A 16,944-nucleotide genomic window follows, 5' to 3' on the forward strand; every position below is an offset into this window, starting at 1 on the left:
GGGGTCTGGTTTCCACAGTAACAGCAATGTTATGTCTGAGAGCAGGTGGGAGGTCTCTTGGTCAGGGATCCTGTGCATGCCACACCTCCTGCCCAGTCCTGGGAGGGGAAGAACTTCCCCTATATAAACCTAGGGCTGAGGCAGGGTTAGAGAGTAGAGAAGAAGTAGAGACAGAGAAGAGAAGCAGATCTAGGAAAAGAACATCAGGAGCTCTGTGGGAGCAGTGCTATAAGGAGTCAGGGGCTGGCAGCTGCAGAGCTCGCCCTGACTGAGAAGCTATCACCGGACCCGGAGTCCGAGGCTGTGGGGACTAATCTTTACCCAGCAGCAGAAACCGCCCGGCAGGGGATTTCAGGTCCTCTGGCCAAGAAACCCGAAGGCACGGTCACACGCGTGGGACCAGCACCGCCGTCGTGGAGCGGACGCCACTAGAAGGCCCCGAGTCACCGGCCATACGGGTGAGCACCACACGGTACACTCAGGGACGTGGGCTACTTATACCCGCCTCTAGCAAGGTAGCCAGAAGAGTACAGTCAGTTTGGGAGGTCTACAACTCCGCCTGGTCAGGGGAGATCCCATCTGCTCAAGGACTGACCAGGCCCCGATCGCTAGCCAGTACTCCGGGAGGGTCTATCTTTATCACCAGTAAAGACCCTGAATTACACCGCATCGTCTCTGAGTGATTCCTGCTACCCCCATCATCCACGTCGGCTGCCCTGAGGCCATACCCCTCCCGTTGGGGGTGATACTATCACGCTGCACAATCCTACCACCGGCCTCAGCGGTCTGCCCTGCAGCGGCAGCTCCTTCGCTGCATTCAACGGGTGGCGTAGTCGTACAACATCTACCGCTAATACAGCGCCACTTAGTCTGACTCCCTGGGCACGGACCGGGTCACCGCCACGAGACTACAACCCTCAACAGATCCGCCTCCGGGTAAGCTCCCGCGTGCGCAACGCTGCGCGATACAGGCCCAGGGGTGCATCAAAGAGACATGTGGCTGGTCTGGACATCATGGTCTGCACTTGGGTTATGAATGCGGCACATGTGAAGCCGGCCTATTGAGGGCTCATGCATACAGACATACTAAGTATGTCATTTGTAAGGTCATATTAGGGCTATCATTGAGGTGCATAAGGCCACTGCAGTACTGGCATATCTCTCATGACATTGTTATGTGTATTAAATGCAGGTAGTATTAAAGCTTGTAAACTAGTTTAGATATTTTTCTATGACGGTTTGATAATGAAGAATAAACTTATAATTGCAAATCATCAGTTGGATAAAATTTACTTAAAACTACTACAAAAAGAAGTACAAAATAAATAATGAGGCTTACTTAGACCATATACCAATTTGTGGGTATGTGTGTGCTATTCAGAAGTATCTTACATTACTTGGGTGCATTTCCAGTGCACTGCTACATTTTCTTTTGGTACTACACATGAAAGGCATACTTCAGGACTTTGCCATGAATGGAAATATATGGTAAATTTGTCTCAACACATAGAAACACTGTATTAAAAAGCACATTGAGTTGTTATGTAATCCAAGAAAACATTTTACTGCATCATCATTAACATATTCTTCGGGCCAATTCACACACTGCACATTTTGTGCGAGAAATTTTCTTCAACAGAAAATCAGTTCCAGTTATTGGAATGTGAATGTGCTCCAGTATTGACAGCAAGCACATGGAAATTTCATGTAAAGGAATAGCCTGTAAGAGAAATATGTGCAAAAAAAGTGCAGCGCGTGTATTCTTACTTGGGGCACATACACGTGTAGCGGATTTGATGAAAAATTTACGCAGTGTATCTGAAGAGTTTCTGTAGCAAAACCTGCAAAATCTGCAATGAAAATCTGCAAAAACAACTGACATGCAGGTCAATTTATATGCTGAAAATTTCCACAGCATGTACATGAGATTTTTCTACCTTGCTGGCACTGTATTTACCGGTAACTTACATTTTTTTCCAGCCTGAAAATCTGGACAGAAAAAAACACAGCAAAAACACATTGTGTGCATTGGCCCTTACAATACCAGTACATAAACTAGTATTGCGCAAAAATAATTGAAATACCCAATGTCATCATTATGATGTATATTATTATACTGCAAAGTAAAGTTGGTATTAATGATACATTTAATGTTTGACAAAAATGCATTCTGCAAAACAAATCATAAAAATAAATATTAATTTTATAAATGTCACATTCTGATGTGAGACACTGCTCATAAGGTAAGGTCCAGATGAGCATAAATATATTTGTCCATTTATCAGTCAGAAATTTTTCATCCGTATTGTTATATGTATGTCCAGTTTTCACATTCTTATGACATCCGTATATAGCAACAAAAGAATTACACATCAAATATACTTTTCTTTGTTAATAATTTAAATCTAATGGATTTAAAAAAAGATGCGTGTCCATATGGCATCTGTTTTTTATGCACCCATTGAAATTATTGAGAAAGTCTGATCAGAAAAAAACAGGGCTGTGGAGTCAGTAAGCCAAATCTTTGACTCCGACTCCTCAATTTCCAGGACCCCAACTCCAACTCCGACTCCACGACTCTGACTCCCTCATACATGGCTCATGTTTAAATGATAAATTTTCTGTAGCACAGATTCATCTCAGCTAAAAGTCTAGACCCTTAGATCAGGAATAGGACAGACATTTATAGGACATTTCATAACTTTCCCAAATACTTATGAAAAAATATTCCCCACAAAGTGCATTGAACTACTGTACCCAATTTATTATATATTTTAGGAGTTGGTCCATTTTATACCGACTCCACCAAAATGGACACCGACTCCGACTCCACGGCCCTGGAAAAAACGATCCGAATGGTACATGTTGAGATTTTTTACACACCACTCCATGCACTTGCATTGGTCTGTGTGATGTCTATGTGTGGCCCATTTGGCACATAGACGTCATAAAGACAGAAAGTATTTTTCCTCTCCACTACCTTCCTTTCTGCAGAAGCAGTCGGTAGCATATTGCTTTTGCAAAAAATGTCCTCTCCTGTGATAGACAAGTACCCCCTTTCTTAAAAAGAAGGTTCTTCAGCAGCGGCGTGTATTATTCAATAGTATGGCTACTCCACATTTAAACACCTCAGCTGCTGCAGACTTCTTTCTGAAAACTTTGAGAGTATTTTATATCAGTCAATCATGAATGGGAATATCCCCATTATTCATTCTTCTTAGGCTAGGGTAACACCACTGTATTTTTTCTCATCCGTGAGATTTGGGCCGATTATGCTAATCACACTTTGATCTCACTCTGATCAAAGTTTGATAGCAGTGTAATATAATTTTCTTGGATGTGGTGAAGATGGAAACAAATATCTCTATCTTCTCTATTCTGTCAGTCCGTGAAAATCGCACCGCACTTGGAGTGCAGTCAGACTCATTGACTTGCATGGCTGTGTGCAATCCGAATATTGGATGCAAATCGTGCATGCTGTGATTTTTTTCCTCGGACAGACTCTGTCCGAGGAAAATATCGGACATGTGCACCGCCCCATAGGATAGTACTGGTCTAAGTGCAGTCCAATGTTTTGTCGGATTGCACTCGAACTGAAAATATGGTCGTCTTCACAAGTCCATAAACATATAAATTCTCCCTTTTCATTTTGCTGTTTGAATCTTTTAACTAAATATTTTATTCATTATGATGTGTGAATACTGACTTACTCCTGAGCATTATCTGTAGCTTATTAGATTTGCAAATTTCAATCATAACATTATCCATCACCGGTAAAACCAAATGATGTATTTTGTAAAAGATTAATTACATAAAATGCTATACATGCTTGGAAGCTGGCAGATCATATACAGCCATCCTATACATGGTTGTAAGGTGGCTTTATTACAAGTAGATCTCAGTCAGGTTCACTTCTATGCACTGGCAGATACGTCCAGGTGAGTATTGCCATTCTGAGAATCCACTGCCTTCATGTGTTCACTGATGTCAGAACTATTTGATAATTTGGCCCCAAATTTATCCCCTTTGTTTGGGGCTTTTGATGGTATACAGAGGTAGCACAAGAATTTGAAGCAGGATAGTAATCCTTGTGAAATGCTTGAAGAGAAAAGTTTCTTGCAAGGATGGCAAAACTGGTAAAATACAAGCATGAACAGCACTGCCATACAATAGACGATCAGCAACTGCAGTACAAGCAAAGGGGCACATACATACATGTAGACATCCGTTCTGTATATATACCATAGCAGCAAGAGGGCAGCATTTTCAATAAATCTCACCATATAGTACACAGCCATGCGGTACCAGTTTTGAGATTTGTTGATTAGATCCGGATCATTTAGCTTGAGTTGAACAGCAGACCAGCAAAATATGTTTATGCCAGCGTAAAGAAAGGTGAGGAAGCAGAGCACTATGGTAGTGCCAACCCTTGACAAGGCTTTTTCTATATTTTCAGGAAAAGGGGATTTACTCTGCCAAAAAAGAATCCATGGATAAAAGAAAAACACAAGAAAGTTTGATAGCACCACGGGCAGGATCCATATCTGAAGCACTGAGCTGAAAAGGACCAGTACAATGACTCTTGTGGCAATCTCAAAGCTCCTCCACAGGAATATGCACAGATAGGCAGCCGGTCTAATACTTATATCATAGTCGTCATACTTGATCTTAATGGCCAAGATGTTGCACCGCAATGCTCCATACACAATGGACAGCAAAGAAATGCACATGAAGATGCCTGCAATTATAAGATTTAGGATTAATGTTATGACAAATTGTTCAGATTTACAGTTTTATGAATCACGGTGTGCAGATGATATACACATATATTTTCAATTACTGTGCATAAAATTGTAAAATAAAAATATATATATTTTCCATAAAGTTACCTTACTGATTTTTTGTCCATTCCCCATCATTAGTTATCTATGTTCACTTATGCTCCTCATATGATGATGATGATGATAACATAGAATACAAATGTGGAGGCAAGTTGCAGCAGAAAAGTGAAGAATCAGTAAGCTGAGAACATTGGAAAAGGTTATTCTATTATTTTATTCCAGAAGACCCTTGTTCTATATGGAGAGGGCTGTATAGTCAGTTTAACCACTTTGCTAAAACCTACTGTTGAAGTCATAATTTTACTTTCACCATACGCACATTCATTTTCACTCAGTTTTTCACAGTCACAGTACACATTCCCTCTCTTAGGTCAGCTAGGACCACTACTATAGTTCAGGAATATAGTTCAGAACTTTACATACATTGTCTATTAATTGCTTAATTTGGGTCAAATGTTTCGGGGAGCCTTTCTCAGGATTCTCATAATAAACTGCTAGCATTTTGATCCATTCCTCCTGACAAGACAGGTCAGGTTTGTAGGTCTCCTTGATCTCACACTCTTCTTTGTTCTGCCCAGATTTTTTCTATGGCTTTGACGCCAGGGCTTTGTGATGGCTGCTCCATTACCGTCACTTTGTTTTGAGTTAGTCATTTTGCCACAACTTTAGAAATATGCTTGGGGTCATTTCAGCCCAAGCTTTTAGTTCTTGTCTGATGTCTTGAGATGTTGCTTCAATATCTCCACATAATTTTCCTTCTTCATAATGCCATTTATATGGTGACATAACACAAAGCTGCCAACCCGGTGCTTCACAGTAAGTATGATGTTCTTTTGCTTGCAAGCCTACCTCTTTTTCTGCTATACATAATAATGGTCATTATGATTAAACAGTTCATAAATAAAAAAAATACCTAAAAAACAATTGTGAAATTGCACTTTTTTTGCATTTTTACTTGGAATTTTTTTCCATTTTCCAGTACACTATATGGTAAAATGAATGGTGTCAATCAAAAGTACAACTCATTCTGCAAAAAACAAGCCCACATATGGCTATATTGATGGAAAAATAAAAAAGTTATGGCTCTTGGAAGAAGGGGAGAGAAAATTGAAAATGAAAAAGACGGAAAATCGAAATGTCACAAAGGGGTTAAAGTGCAGACTCTTAGCTTTAATTTGAGGGTATTCACATCCTAATTGGGCAGCACGGTGGCTCAATGATTAGCACTGCAACCTTGCAGCGCTCGGATCCTGGGTTCAAATCCAACCAAGGACAACATCTGCAAGGAGTTTGTATGTTCTCCCCGTGTTTGCGTGGGTTTCCAGTACCGATAATGTCTGTAAAGTGCTGTGGAATTAATGGCGCAATATAAGTGAGTAAAATAAATAAAAATAATTGGAGGAAGGGTTTAGGAATTACAGTTCTGTAATGTGTAGCTGCTTCTTTTTAAAAGAACCAAAAGTAATTGGACAATTATCTCAAAAGCTCTTTAATGGGCAGCATGGGCTATTCCCTCTTTAATTCATCATCAATTAAGCAGGTAGAAGGTCTGGAGTTGATTCCAGGTGTGGCATTTGCATTTGAAGGCTGTTGCTATGAACCCACAACATCCAGTCAAAGGAGCTCTCAATGGAAGAGAAACAGACCATCACTTGGCTGACAATAGAAGAAATCCATCAGAGAAATCAACAGTTTGGAACATTCTGCAAAAAAAGAGCACACTGGTGAGCTTGGGATGTCAAAAAGGCGTGCACATCCACGGAAGACAACATTGGTGGATGATCACAGAATCCTTTCCATGGTGAAGAAAAACCCCTTCACAACATCCACAAAAGAAAAGAAGACTCTCCAGGAAGTAAAAAGACTTCATGAGAGCTAATACAGAGGGTTCACCACAAGGTGCACACCATTAATCAGCCTTAAAAAATCAAATACCAGATTGGAGTAAAAAAGCCAGCCTAGTTCTGGAGCAGGATTCTTTAAACGGATGAAACTAAGATCAACCTGTACCAGAATGATGGCAAGAAGAAAGTATGGAGAAGGTTTGGAACGGTTCATGAATGATCCAAAGCACAGCACCTCTGTAAAACATGGTGGAGGCAGTGTGATGGCGTGGGCATACATGACTTCTAATGGCACTGGGTCACTAGTGTTTATTGATGATGTGACTGAAAACAGAAGCAGCCAGATGAACTCTGAAGTGTATAGAGCTATACCAAGTAAGAAAAAAAAGGAAGAAAGCATCACCGTATATATAGTAGTTTAGTTGCTCCAAATGATTGCAGCCTGATTCCAATACATTGACCACCAGAATGAAGCAAAAAGGAACTGGAGAAAAAATGGAATCCTAGCGGCTGGTAAAATTTAGCAATCTTTATCTTTATAGAGCTATACTTTTTACTCAGATTCAACCAAATGCAGCAAGGTTGATTGGACGGCGCTTCACAGTACAGATGGACAGTGACCCAAAAAATACTGCGAAAGAAACCCAGTAGTTTATTAAGGCAAAGAAGTGGAATATTCTGCAATGGTCGAGTCAATCACCAGATCTCAACATCGAGCATGCTTTTCACACGCTTAAGACAAAACTTAAGGCAGAAAGGCCCAAAAACAAGTAACAACTTAAGTTCCCTGCAGAAACGGCCAGGCAAAGCATTACAAAGGAGGAAACCCAGCATTTGCTGATGTCCATGGCTTCCAGACTTCAGGCAGTCATTGCCTGCAAAGGATTCTCTGCAAAGTATTAAAAATTAACATTTTATTTATGGTATGGTATGACAAATTAGTCCAATTACTTTTTAGCCCCTCAAATGAGGAGGCTTTGTAGAAAAATGCAATTCCTAAACGTTTCATAGGATATTTTGTTCAACCCTTTAATTAATCCTGAAAGTCTACACTTCAGTTGCATCTCAGTTGTTTCATTTTAAATAAAAAATAGTGGCATGCAGAGCCCAAATCACAAAGATTCGGACACTGTCCAAATATTTCTGGACTGAACTGTATATGCACAGAACAGGGGTCCTATGTACCCTGTTTCTAAGAGAGTAGTGGTCATACACTCGTGGTGATCCTTTATTATAACAAATGGAATATAGCAAGCAGTTGCACCTGTTCACCATCCCTACAGTTCTACCTACCATAGGCTATAAAGGAGATAAGCACATCTTTTCCACTGGACCCTAGTTACATTTTGAGTCCCTAGGAGAAAAGCACTCACTTGAAGAAACATGCATACAGTTGTGTTGTGATTCAGTGTTATGAATCTGTAATATCTGACCAATTAAAAATGATGGTACACATTCCATTACTTGACATATTGCACAGGTACTGTCCCATAGAAGCACTTCTTCTAGGGAAGATTATAGTGCCTTACAGAGGTACCACAGAGCAGCACAGGGTGGAACCATGGATCTATTATACAAAACTGTTGAGTCTGAGCTTACAGCTTTACCATGTATATTGGCTATTTATAGTGCTTTAACTTTCTAGCAGTATATTTTAGTATAAAAAAATAATGATGGAGTTAAAAATCCTATTTACTTCTGACAACATATATTTAGTAAAGAACCTGGTAACTGTAAAATGGCAACTGTAGCCAGAAATGTGGGCTATTCAATTCTAAAATATCTTTTTCCATTAGGTATCAACTATTCTGTTCATACAATATTGGATTGAATCTTCTCACATTGATACCATACTCCACAACAATGAAAATGCAACGCCAAGAAGGAAAAGTCGTGGAATTATGAAAATCACACAATCAATAGACATGATAATGATATGCAAATGATGAAAAAATGGAAACAATATTTTCAAAACATATCAATTCATTCAGTGTAAAGCGCGAGTGCCACACACAGAAATATACGCACTCACAACTTGGCATTCTATTAATGATACTATTAATGTCCGTCTGAGTAATGAATTGGCACGCTAAATGTAATTTTGTAAGCAAATAATCAAGATCCGCTTCTGGCAGCCCCCTTTGTAATTGCTGACCAATGGATGTACTTGATTGGAGAAAATTCAGGAGATTGTGCAGGCCATGGTAATATGTTTAGAGCACACTGGTTTATGTATATGTAAAATGTGCGTCCTGGCACTTCTATGTTAAAAAATGCCCCTGGGGACATGACTTAAATAAATAACATGGCTATTCCATGTTTAAATACAAGAAATGCCACATTGTTAATTTACTTGGAATAAATAATAGAGGAGATCAGTTACTGTACATTATGCCACCCACACCATAATCCCTGGAGAAGAACCAGTGTGACATTCCTTCATGAAGGCCTCTTCATGACACTGGTCTCATCAGATTCAAAGAATGGTGTCTAGTAATCTATTTTGTACTGCAAGGGAAATAAGATGTAACATGCCAAATTTAATGTCAGTGACTAAACAAATCATTAGAAGCCATTTGAACAATGTCCATTGACCTCAAACCACTGCGCTCAAAGACTATCATGGTACAGAGTAAGATAGCAGTGGAATCTGGAATGTAAGTCTATTGTCTTTTGTTTTGGATGCAATGATAGTCGGAAATTAGTCTGGATACTACATTGGCAATGAATTGAAGATGCCTTTATAAGGGAATGTAAAAGTGTTCTAGGAAACATTTTTCAACACAACTAGCCAGGCCATATGTTGCTCATGCGACTGTGAGCAGCCGACGAGGCCTACATGTGCTACCATGGCCTACCGTGTCTCCAGACTTGTTTCTCATCGAACACATCTTGGAAGTTATTGGTCGGCAATTGCAAAGGGACCGGCCACCAGAAAATCTTAATGATTAGTGCACCCAAGTGCTTTCAGTGTGGTAGAACATGCCACAGACAATCATTATTAACCTCAGTGATAGCAGCCAAGGCATGTAAGTGTCTTTATTTCTGTGTTAAGCCCTTATTTATTGACACGGAAATAACTGCGATGTTTTGAAAATATTGTTTCCATTTTTTAAACCTTTTCACATTTGCATATCATTAACATTTCTATAGTTCCTGTGATTTTCATAATTCTACAACTTTTCTTTCTTGGTGTTGCAATGTCAATGTTGAGGAGTATATAAGGGGTGGTCTGACTTTAAGCTGTTTACTTACGTAGTGATATTGAAACATTTTGTTTTAATACTGATATGTATAACTGAAGAGTCAGTTGAGGTGCTGATCCGAGGAAAGCTTGGATAACGGAGGCCCGGCTGAAAGCAGATCTGTGTGTAAAGAGTTTTCTTTCAGCTTGGCCCACTTCCTTCTCCACTTCATCTGTACAGCCTTCTTTGGGCAGCTGTCTCTTTCTGGTGATACTGACATAAGGTTCTTCCACTTTACCAGCATTGAAGTAGATGTAGAAGACCTCAATACACCTGCACAATAACCAAAAATAGAATATATTTAAGATTTGTATTCAGAATTTATGCACAAAATGTATGGCAAATCAACTCTTCTATATCAAAATAAACAACTCAAATGAGAAGAAGTCATTAGGCTGTCAAGTTCCAAGCTACAATCCTTAGGCCTTATACGCTTGAGCACATTAGAGCTTTGCACAACTTTCAAGTTCTATGGATGTGTAAAACATCACTCATACTGTTGTATGGGGTTTTACTGATACTCTGATTGACTTTGATTTCGTACAGAAGCATACAAAGATTTTCCTGTAATATTCCATATGAATTATTAATAAAAATAATCGAGGAAAGCTCCACTGTGAGCTATACTCTACTAGAAACGCTAGTTGTGCAAGAGGCTTATATAAAGGGGTTATCCCACCAAAAAAGAAAAAAACATTTAGCACCTATGCACTAGACAGGCGATAAATGCGTTACTGCTGGAAGCTAAATTCCCTTTCTGGATGAGTTTAAGGGGAGCAGTGGTCAAACAATAGCCTTGCCACTTTATTAAACCCCTTGCGCACATGGATGTACCTGTACTTCTGTGTCAGGGTCTGTATGAATGGAGCGGACTCAGAAGCTGAGCCCACTCCACATGCGTCAGATGCAGGCTGTGTAACGCAGCCATTATCTGCCAGTAGCAGCAGCAACAGCAGTTACAGTGGAGAAAATAAGTATTTGCAGATTTTGCAAGTTTTCCCACCCACAAAGAATGGAGAAGTCAGTAATTTTTACCGTAGGTACATTTCAACTGTGAGAGACAGAATGATAAAAAAAAATCCAGAAAATCACATTGTATGATTTTTACATAATTTGCATTTTATTGCATGAAATAAGTATTTGATACAATAGAAAAATTGAAAAACAGAACCTAATATTTGGTACAGAAACCTTTGTTTGCAATTGCAGAGGTCAGACATTTCCTATAGTTCTTGACCAAGTTTGCACACACTGCAGCAGGGATTTTGGCCCACTCCTCCATACAGATCTTCTCCAGATCTTTCAGGTTTCGGGGCTGTCGGTGGGCAACATTGAGTTTCAGTTCCCTCCAAAGATTTTCTATTGAGTTCAGGTTTGGAGACTAGCTAGGCCACTCCAGGACCTTGAAATGCTTCTTACAGAGCCACTCCTTAGTTGCCCTGGCTGTGTGTTTCGGGTCATTGGCATGCTGGAAGACCCAGCCATGACCCATCTTCAATGATCTTACAGAGGGAAGGAGTTTGTTGGCCAAAATCTTGCGATACATGACCCCATCCATCCTCCCTTCAATACGGTGCAGTCATCCTGTTCCTTTTCAGAAAAGCACCCCCAAAGTATGATGTTTCCCCCACCATGCTTCACGGTTGGGACAGTGTTCTTGGGGTTGTACTCATCCTTTTTCTTCCTCCAAACAAAAAGAGTGTTGTTGATACCAAAAAGTTCTATTTTGGTATCATCTGACCACATAACCTTCTTCTATGCCTCCTCTGGATCATCCAGATGGTCATTGGCGAACTTCAAACAGGCCTGGACATGTGCTGCCGTGAGCAGGGGGACCTTGCGTGCCCTGCAGGATTTTAATTCATGACGGCGTAGTGTGTTACTAATGGTAATGTTTGAGACTAGCTTTCTTCAAATCATTAACCAAGTTCTCCCGTGTAGTTCTGGGCTGATTCCTGACCTTTCTCAGAATCATGCTTACCACACGAGGCGAGAACTTGCATGGAGCCCCAGACCGAGGAAGATTGACAGTCATCTTGTGTTTCTTCCATTTTCTAATAATTGTGCCAACAGTTGTTGCCTTCTCACCAAGCTGCTTGCCTAGTGTCCTTAGTGTCCTGTAGCTCATCCCAGCCTTGTGCAGGTCAATAATTTGGTCCCTGGTGTCCTTAGACAGCTCTTTGATCTTGGCCATGATGGAGAGATTGGAGTGTGTTTGATTGAGTGTGTGGACAGGTGTCTTTTATACAGGTAACGAGTTCAAACAGGTGCAATTAATACAGGTGATCAGTGCAGAGTAAGAAGGCTTCTTAAAAACAGGTCCTTGAGAGCCAGAATTCTTGCTGGTTGGTAGGTGATCAAATACTTATTTCATGCAATAAAATACAATTTAATTATTTAAAAAATCATAGAATGTGATTTTCTGGATTTTTTAGGATTCTGCCTCTCACAGTTTAAGTATACTTACGATACAAAATTACAGACCTCTCCATTCTTTGTAGGTGGGCACACTTGCACAATCGGCAGTGTATCAAATACTAATTTTCCCCACTGTAGCTCCAATCGCTGTTCTTTATTGTACATAGGCTCTTATTGCCCACACACCATGTAATCGTGGGGTGCCGATAGATTACCATGGCAGCTGGGGTTCTGCTAAAGGACCCAATGATTACCATCTTGGTACTCCTGTGAAGACCAGCAACAGGAGATCACTATTTACACCAGTGTTTCCCAAACTCCAGTCCTCTGTTGCCGAACCTTCAAAAAATGCAATAGAAAGAGATGAAATGACGTATGCACCCCAAAATGTCATTATCACTAAAAATCATTGTTTCCATTTTTTCATCATTTGAATATCATTATGATGTCTATCAATTCTGTGATTTCCATTGCTATACAACTTTTCCTCCTTGATGTTACAATTTCAAGGTTGAAGAATGTACAGTATATTAGTAAGTTATATACATGAATTTTTAAAGCTGATGTAAGTATATATTTTTTTGCTGTAAACCCCTTTAAGCTATTCAAGCACACTTTTAGTCTTAGACATGACTGTGCGTAATCTAGTGCAGAACCAAATTACAAAGTATATTTTCATATGTTACTGCTTTTAGCATGATAGTGCTGCTGTTTGATACACAGTACCTAATAAAGCATGCTGACTCTACACACAAAAATCACTGCATGAAGAAAATGGGACGCGAATCTTCATAAAGAAAAATATTAGTGCCGTGTCTACAATTCACACTGCACAGAATTGTGAGCAAAAAATTGTGAGCAAACCAGGGGAATTGTGAGCAAACCAGGGGAGGAGTCCTGAGGAGATAATTTGCATATTCCCACTGCATTTTGGGGTAAGTGAAGAGTCTCCGCGAGCTCAAAGAACACTGGATTTTGGCTGTTGGAGCTGAAAAGAGGACATCGGTAAACCGCGCGCCGGTTTTGAAGCTTTTTTTTTAAGCTTCTTTCACTGTTTTCAGAACATTAACAATAAGAACATGGAAGAGTCCAGGAGCCATTTGGTGAGCTGCATATCCTGCTACATGTTCACAGACTTGCCAGTGGAAAAGCCAAACTTCACATGCCAGAAATGCAAGCTTGTGTCCCTGTTGGAGGAAAAGTTGCGAAATCTAGAAGAGAGGTTAACTACCTTGAAAATCATTAAGGAAGGTGAAGAGTTCTTAGACAGAGCAGAATTATCTCTTCATGATTCAGAAAGAGAAGAAATTCGAACTGCACCTGACGAAACAGAGGAATGGAAGCATGTGACCCACAGAAGCAGGAGGATCGAGAGGCAGTCAGCACCCATACTGCTCAGGAACCAGTACCAGGCTCTCACGCAGGAGAACCATGAAGAAATACAGCAAAATAAGACTTTGCCAGCAATGAATAACCTTGTAAGCCCTCAGAATCCTCCTGGATGGAGAAAGAAGAATGTTGTGAAGAAAAAACGGAGAGTGGTGGTCATGGGGGATTCCCTGTTAAGAGGAACAGAGGCCGCTATCTGCAGACCAGACATAACCTCAAGAGAAATGTGCTGTCTTCCAGGAGCAAAAATTAAAGATGTGTCTGACAGGATATCAAGACTCTTCAGACCTACAGATCACTACCCATTCCTGCTAATACATGTGGGGACAAATGACACCGCAAGAAAGGACCTGGAAACCATCTGCAGTGACTTTGAAGACTTAGGCAAGAAAGTGAAAGAATTGGGAGCGCAGGTGGTCTTCTCATCCATCCTCCCAGTGGATGGCCATGGAACAATGAGGTGGAATAAGATTCTACAGGTGAACAACTGGCTACGTCGATGGTGCCGTCAACAAGGATTTAGATTTCTGGATCACGGAATGAATTACCTATACGATGGACTACTTGCTAGAGATGGGGTGCACCTTACGAAGACTGGAAAACATGTATTTGGAAGTCGCCTTGCTACACTCATCAGAAGAGCTTTAAACTAGAACAATGTGGGAAGGGAAGCAAAAGGCCAGAAAAAGCCATACAGCTGACAAATACTATTGAGATCTCTGCTACTGGAAGTGGAAAAGAAGAACAAAGACAAAACAATTTAAATAATAAAAATATGGGAGGAAGAGAAACCAATCACAAACTAAAATGTTTTTATACAAATGCACAAAGCATGGGCAACAAACAAGGAGAATTGGAACTACTAATGCAGGAAAAGGAATATGATGTCATTGGAATCACTGAAACTTGGTGGGACGATACACATGATTGGAATAAAAGGCTAAAAGGATACAACTTATTTGCAAGAAACAGACTTGATAAACGAGGAGGAGGTGTTGCATTGTATGTTAGAAAAGCGTATATCTGCACAGAGATTGAAGCTTCAGAGACTGGGAGTTCTGTGGAAACTGTTTGGGTAAGAATACAAGGAGAGAACAATGGAAAGGACACCATTGTAGGCATTTACTACAGGCCACCTGGGCAAGCTGAAGATATGGATGAACTCTTTATGTATCAAATGACCAAGTTCTCCAAAAAATATGACGTAGTGGTCATGGGAGATTTCAACTATCCAGACATTTGTTGGGAATCTCTCTCAAGTAAAACTAACAGGTCAAGCAAATTCTTATCCTCTCTTGCTGACAACTTTATCTTCCAAAAGGTAGGGGAGAAAACAAGGGGATCTGCTACTTTGGATCTAATCCTTATAAACAGGGAGGAAATGGTTGAGGAGGTAAAGGTGGCTGGGACCCTAGGAAGCAGCGATCATGCTATTATAGAATTTTGGATAACTAGAGGAGGAAGACATGTGAAGACTCAAACTTCAAGGTTAGATTTTAGAAAGGCAGATTTTAAGAGACTCAGAAAGAGAATAGGAAGGATCCAATGGCTGGATGTCCTTAAGGACAAAAATGTCCAGGAAGGATGGGAAATTTTTAAAAATGAGATTCTCAAAGCACAATCGTTAACAATCCCGAAAAGTAGGAAGAATGGGAAGCATTTAAGGAAACCAGGATGGATGAACACAGAACTTAAACACATGCTAAAAAGAAAGAAAGAAATGTTTATTAAATGGAAAGAGGGAGGCATATCTAAAGAAGATTATAATGCAGTCTGCAGATCCTGCAGGGCACGTATCAGGTTAGCTAAAGCTGACAATGAATTAAGGCTTGCAAGAGATGTCAAAAGCAATAAAAAAGGATTTTGGGGGTATGTCAGAAGTAAAAGAAAAGTCAAAGATGCTATAGGATTTTTACAGGATGAAAATGGAGAAATGGTAAGAGAGGATGTTGAGAAGGCCGAACTTTTTAATTCCTATTTTGCATCTGTTTTCTCTCAGCAAGAAAATGTAACATCAACTGATCTTCACTGTCCTTTTAAAGGAATAGAGGAATCCAAGTTATCTGTAAACAGAAAGATTGTGAGGGAATATTTAGCTAACATAAATGAGTTCAAGTCTCCAGGTCCAGATGAATTACACCCCAGAGTACTGAAGGAGATCGTAGAAGAAATTTTAGAACCACTCTCCATAATCTTTGAAAATTCTTGGAGAACAGGAGAAGTCCCAGAAGACTGGAGAAGAGCAAATGTTGTTCCTATCTTCAAAAAGGGGAAGAAGGTGGACCCAGGGAACTATAGGCCGGTGAGTCTGACTTCTATACCAGGAAAGATCTTTGAACAAATTATTAAACAACATGTATGTAAGTACATGGATAAGAATGAAGTGATTAACCAGAGTCAGCATGGGTTTGTAACTAACAAGTCATGTCAGACTAACTTAATTTCCTTCTATGACAGAATCACTGACTGGGTGGATCAGGGAAATGCTGTAGATATAGTATATCTTGACTTCAGCAAAGCATTTGACAAAGTATCTCACACCATCCTTATTGCAAAATGACCAAGTATGCAATGGACCAGGCAACTATTAGGTGGATTCATAACTGGCTTAGTGATCGGACTCAAAGGGTGGTTGTAAATGGCTTCACATCCAGCTGGATGAATGTCTCAAGTGGGGTACCACAGGGCTCCGTCCTGGGACCTGTATTGTTCAACATCTTTATCAATGATTTAGATGAAGGAATTGAGGGTAAACTGATTAAATTTGCTGATGACACAAAGCTAGGAGGGATAGCTAATACTAGAGAAGAGAGAGAGAGGATTCAAAAAGACCTAAATAAACTGGAGCAGTGGGCAGCAACCAACAGAATGGTTTTTAACAGGGAAAAATGCAAAGTACTACATCTGGGCAATAAAAATGAAAAAAACATATACAGAATGGGAGGAATAGAGCTAAGCAACAGTACATGTGAAAAAGACTTAGGTATACTAATAGATCATAGACTGAACATGAGTCAACAGTGTGATGCAGCAGCAAAAAAGGCAAATACAATTCTGGGATGTATTAACAGAAGCATACAATCTAGATCACGTGAAGTCATTATCGGTCTTTACTCCTCTTTGGTCAGACCTCATCTGGAATACTGTGTACAGTTTTGGGCACAACATTTTAAAAAAGACATAGACAAACTGGAGCAAGTTCAGAGA

At 40.0% G+C, this 16,944-nt stretch overlaps 1 protein-coding gene across 2 annotated transcripts in view; it reads right to left on the bottom strand.

Annotated features, from left to right (window-relative positions):
- Positions 1-517: 517 nt before the first annotated feature.
- The window catches only part of XK (X-linked Kx blood group antigen, Kell and VPS13A binding protein), a 51,363-nt gene continuing 34,936 nt past the window's right edge, over positions 518-16,944 (bottom strand). For both annotated transcript variants that reach the window (XM_073664839.1, XM_073664838.1), the window contains exons 2-3: positions 9,941-10,203; positions 518-4,738 (exon numbers count right to left, since the gene is read on the bottom strand). In XM_073664839.1, the coding sequence (XP_073520940.1) occupies positions 3,915-4,738; positions 9,941-10,203 (1,087 nt within the window). In that variant the 3' untranslated portion in view covers positions 518-3,914. The remainder of the gene's footprint in view (positions 4,739-9,940; positions 10,204-16,944) is intronic.

The sequence above is a fragment of the Phyllobates terribilis genome, unplaced genomic scaffold, assembly GCF_046119375.1.
Source record: "Phyllobates terribilis strain yellow unplaced genomic scaffold, ASM4611937v1 Scaffold_2__4_contigs__length_985480577, whole genome shotgun sequence".
Taxonomy (NCBI): domain Eukaryota; kingdom Metazoa; phylum Chordata; class Amphibia; order Anura; family Dendrobatidae; genus Phyllobates; species Phyllobates terribilis.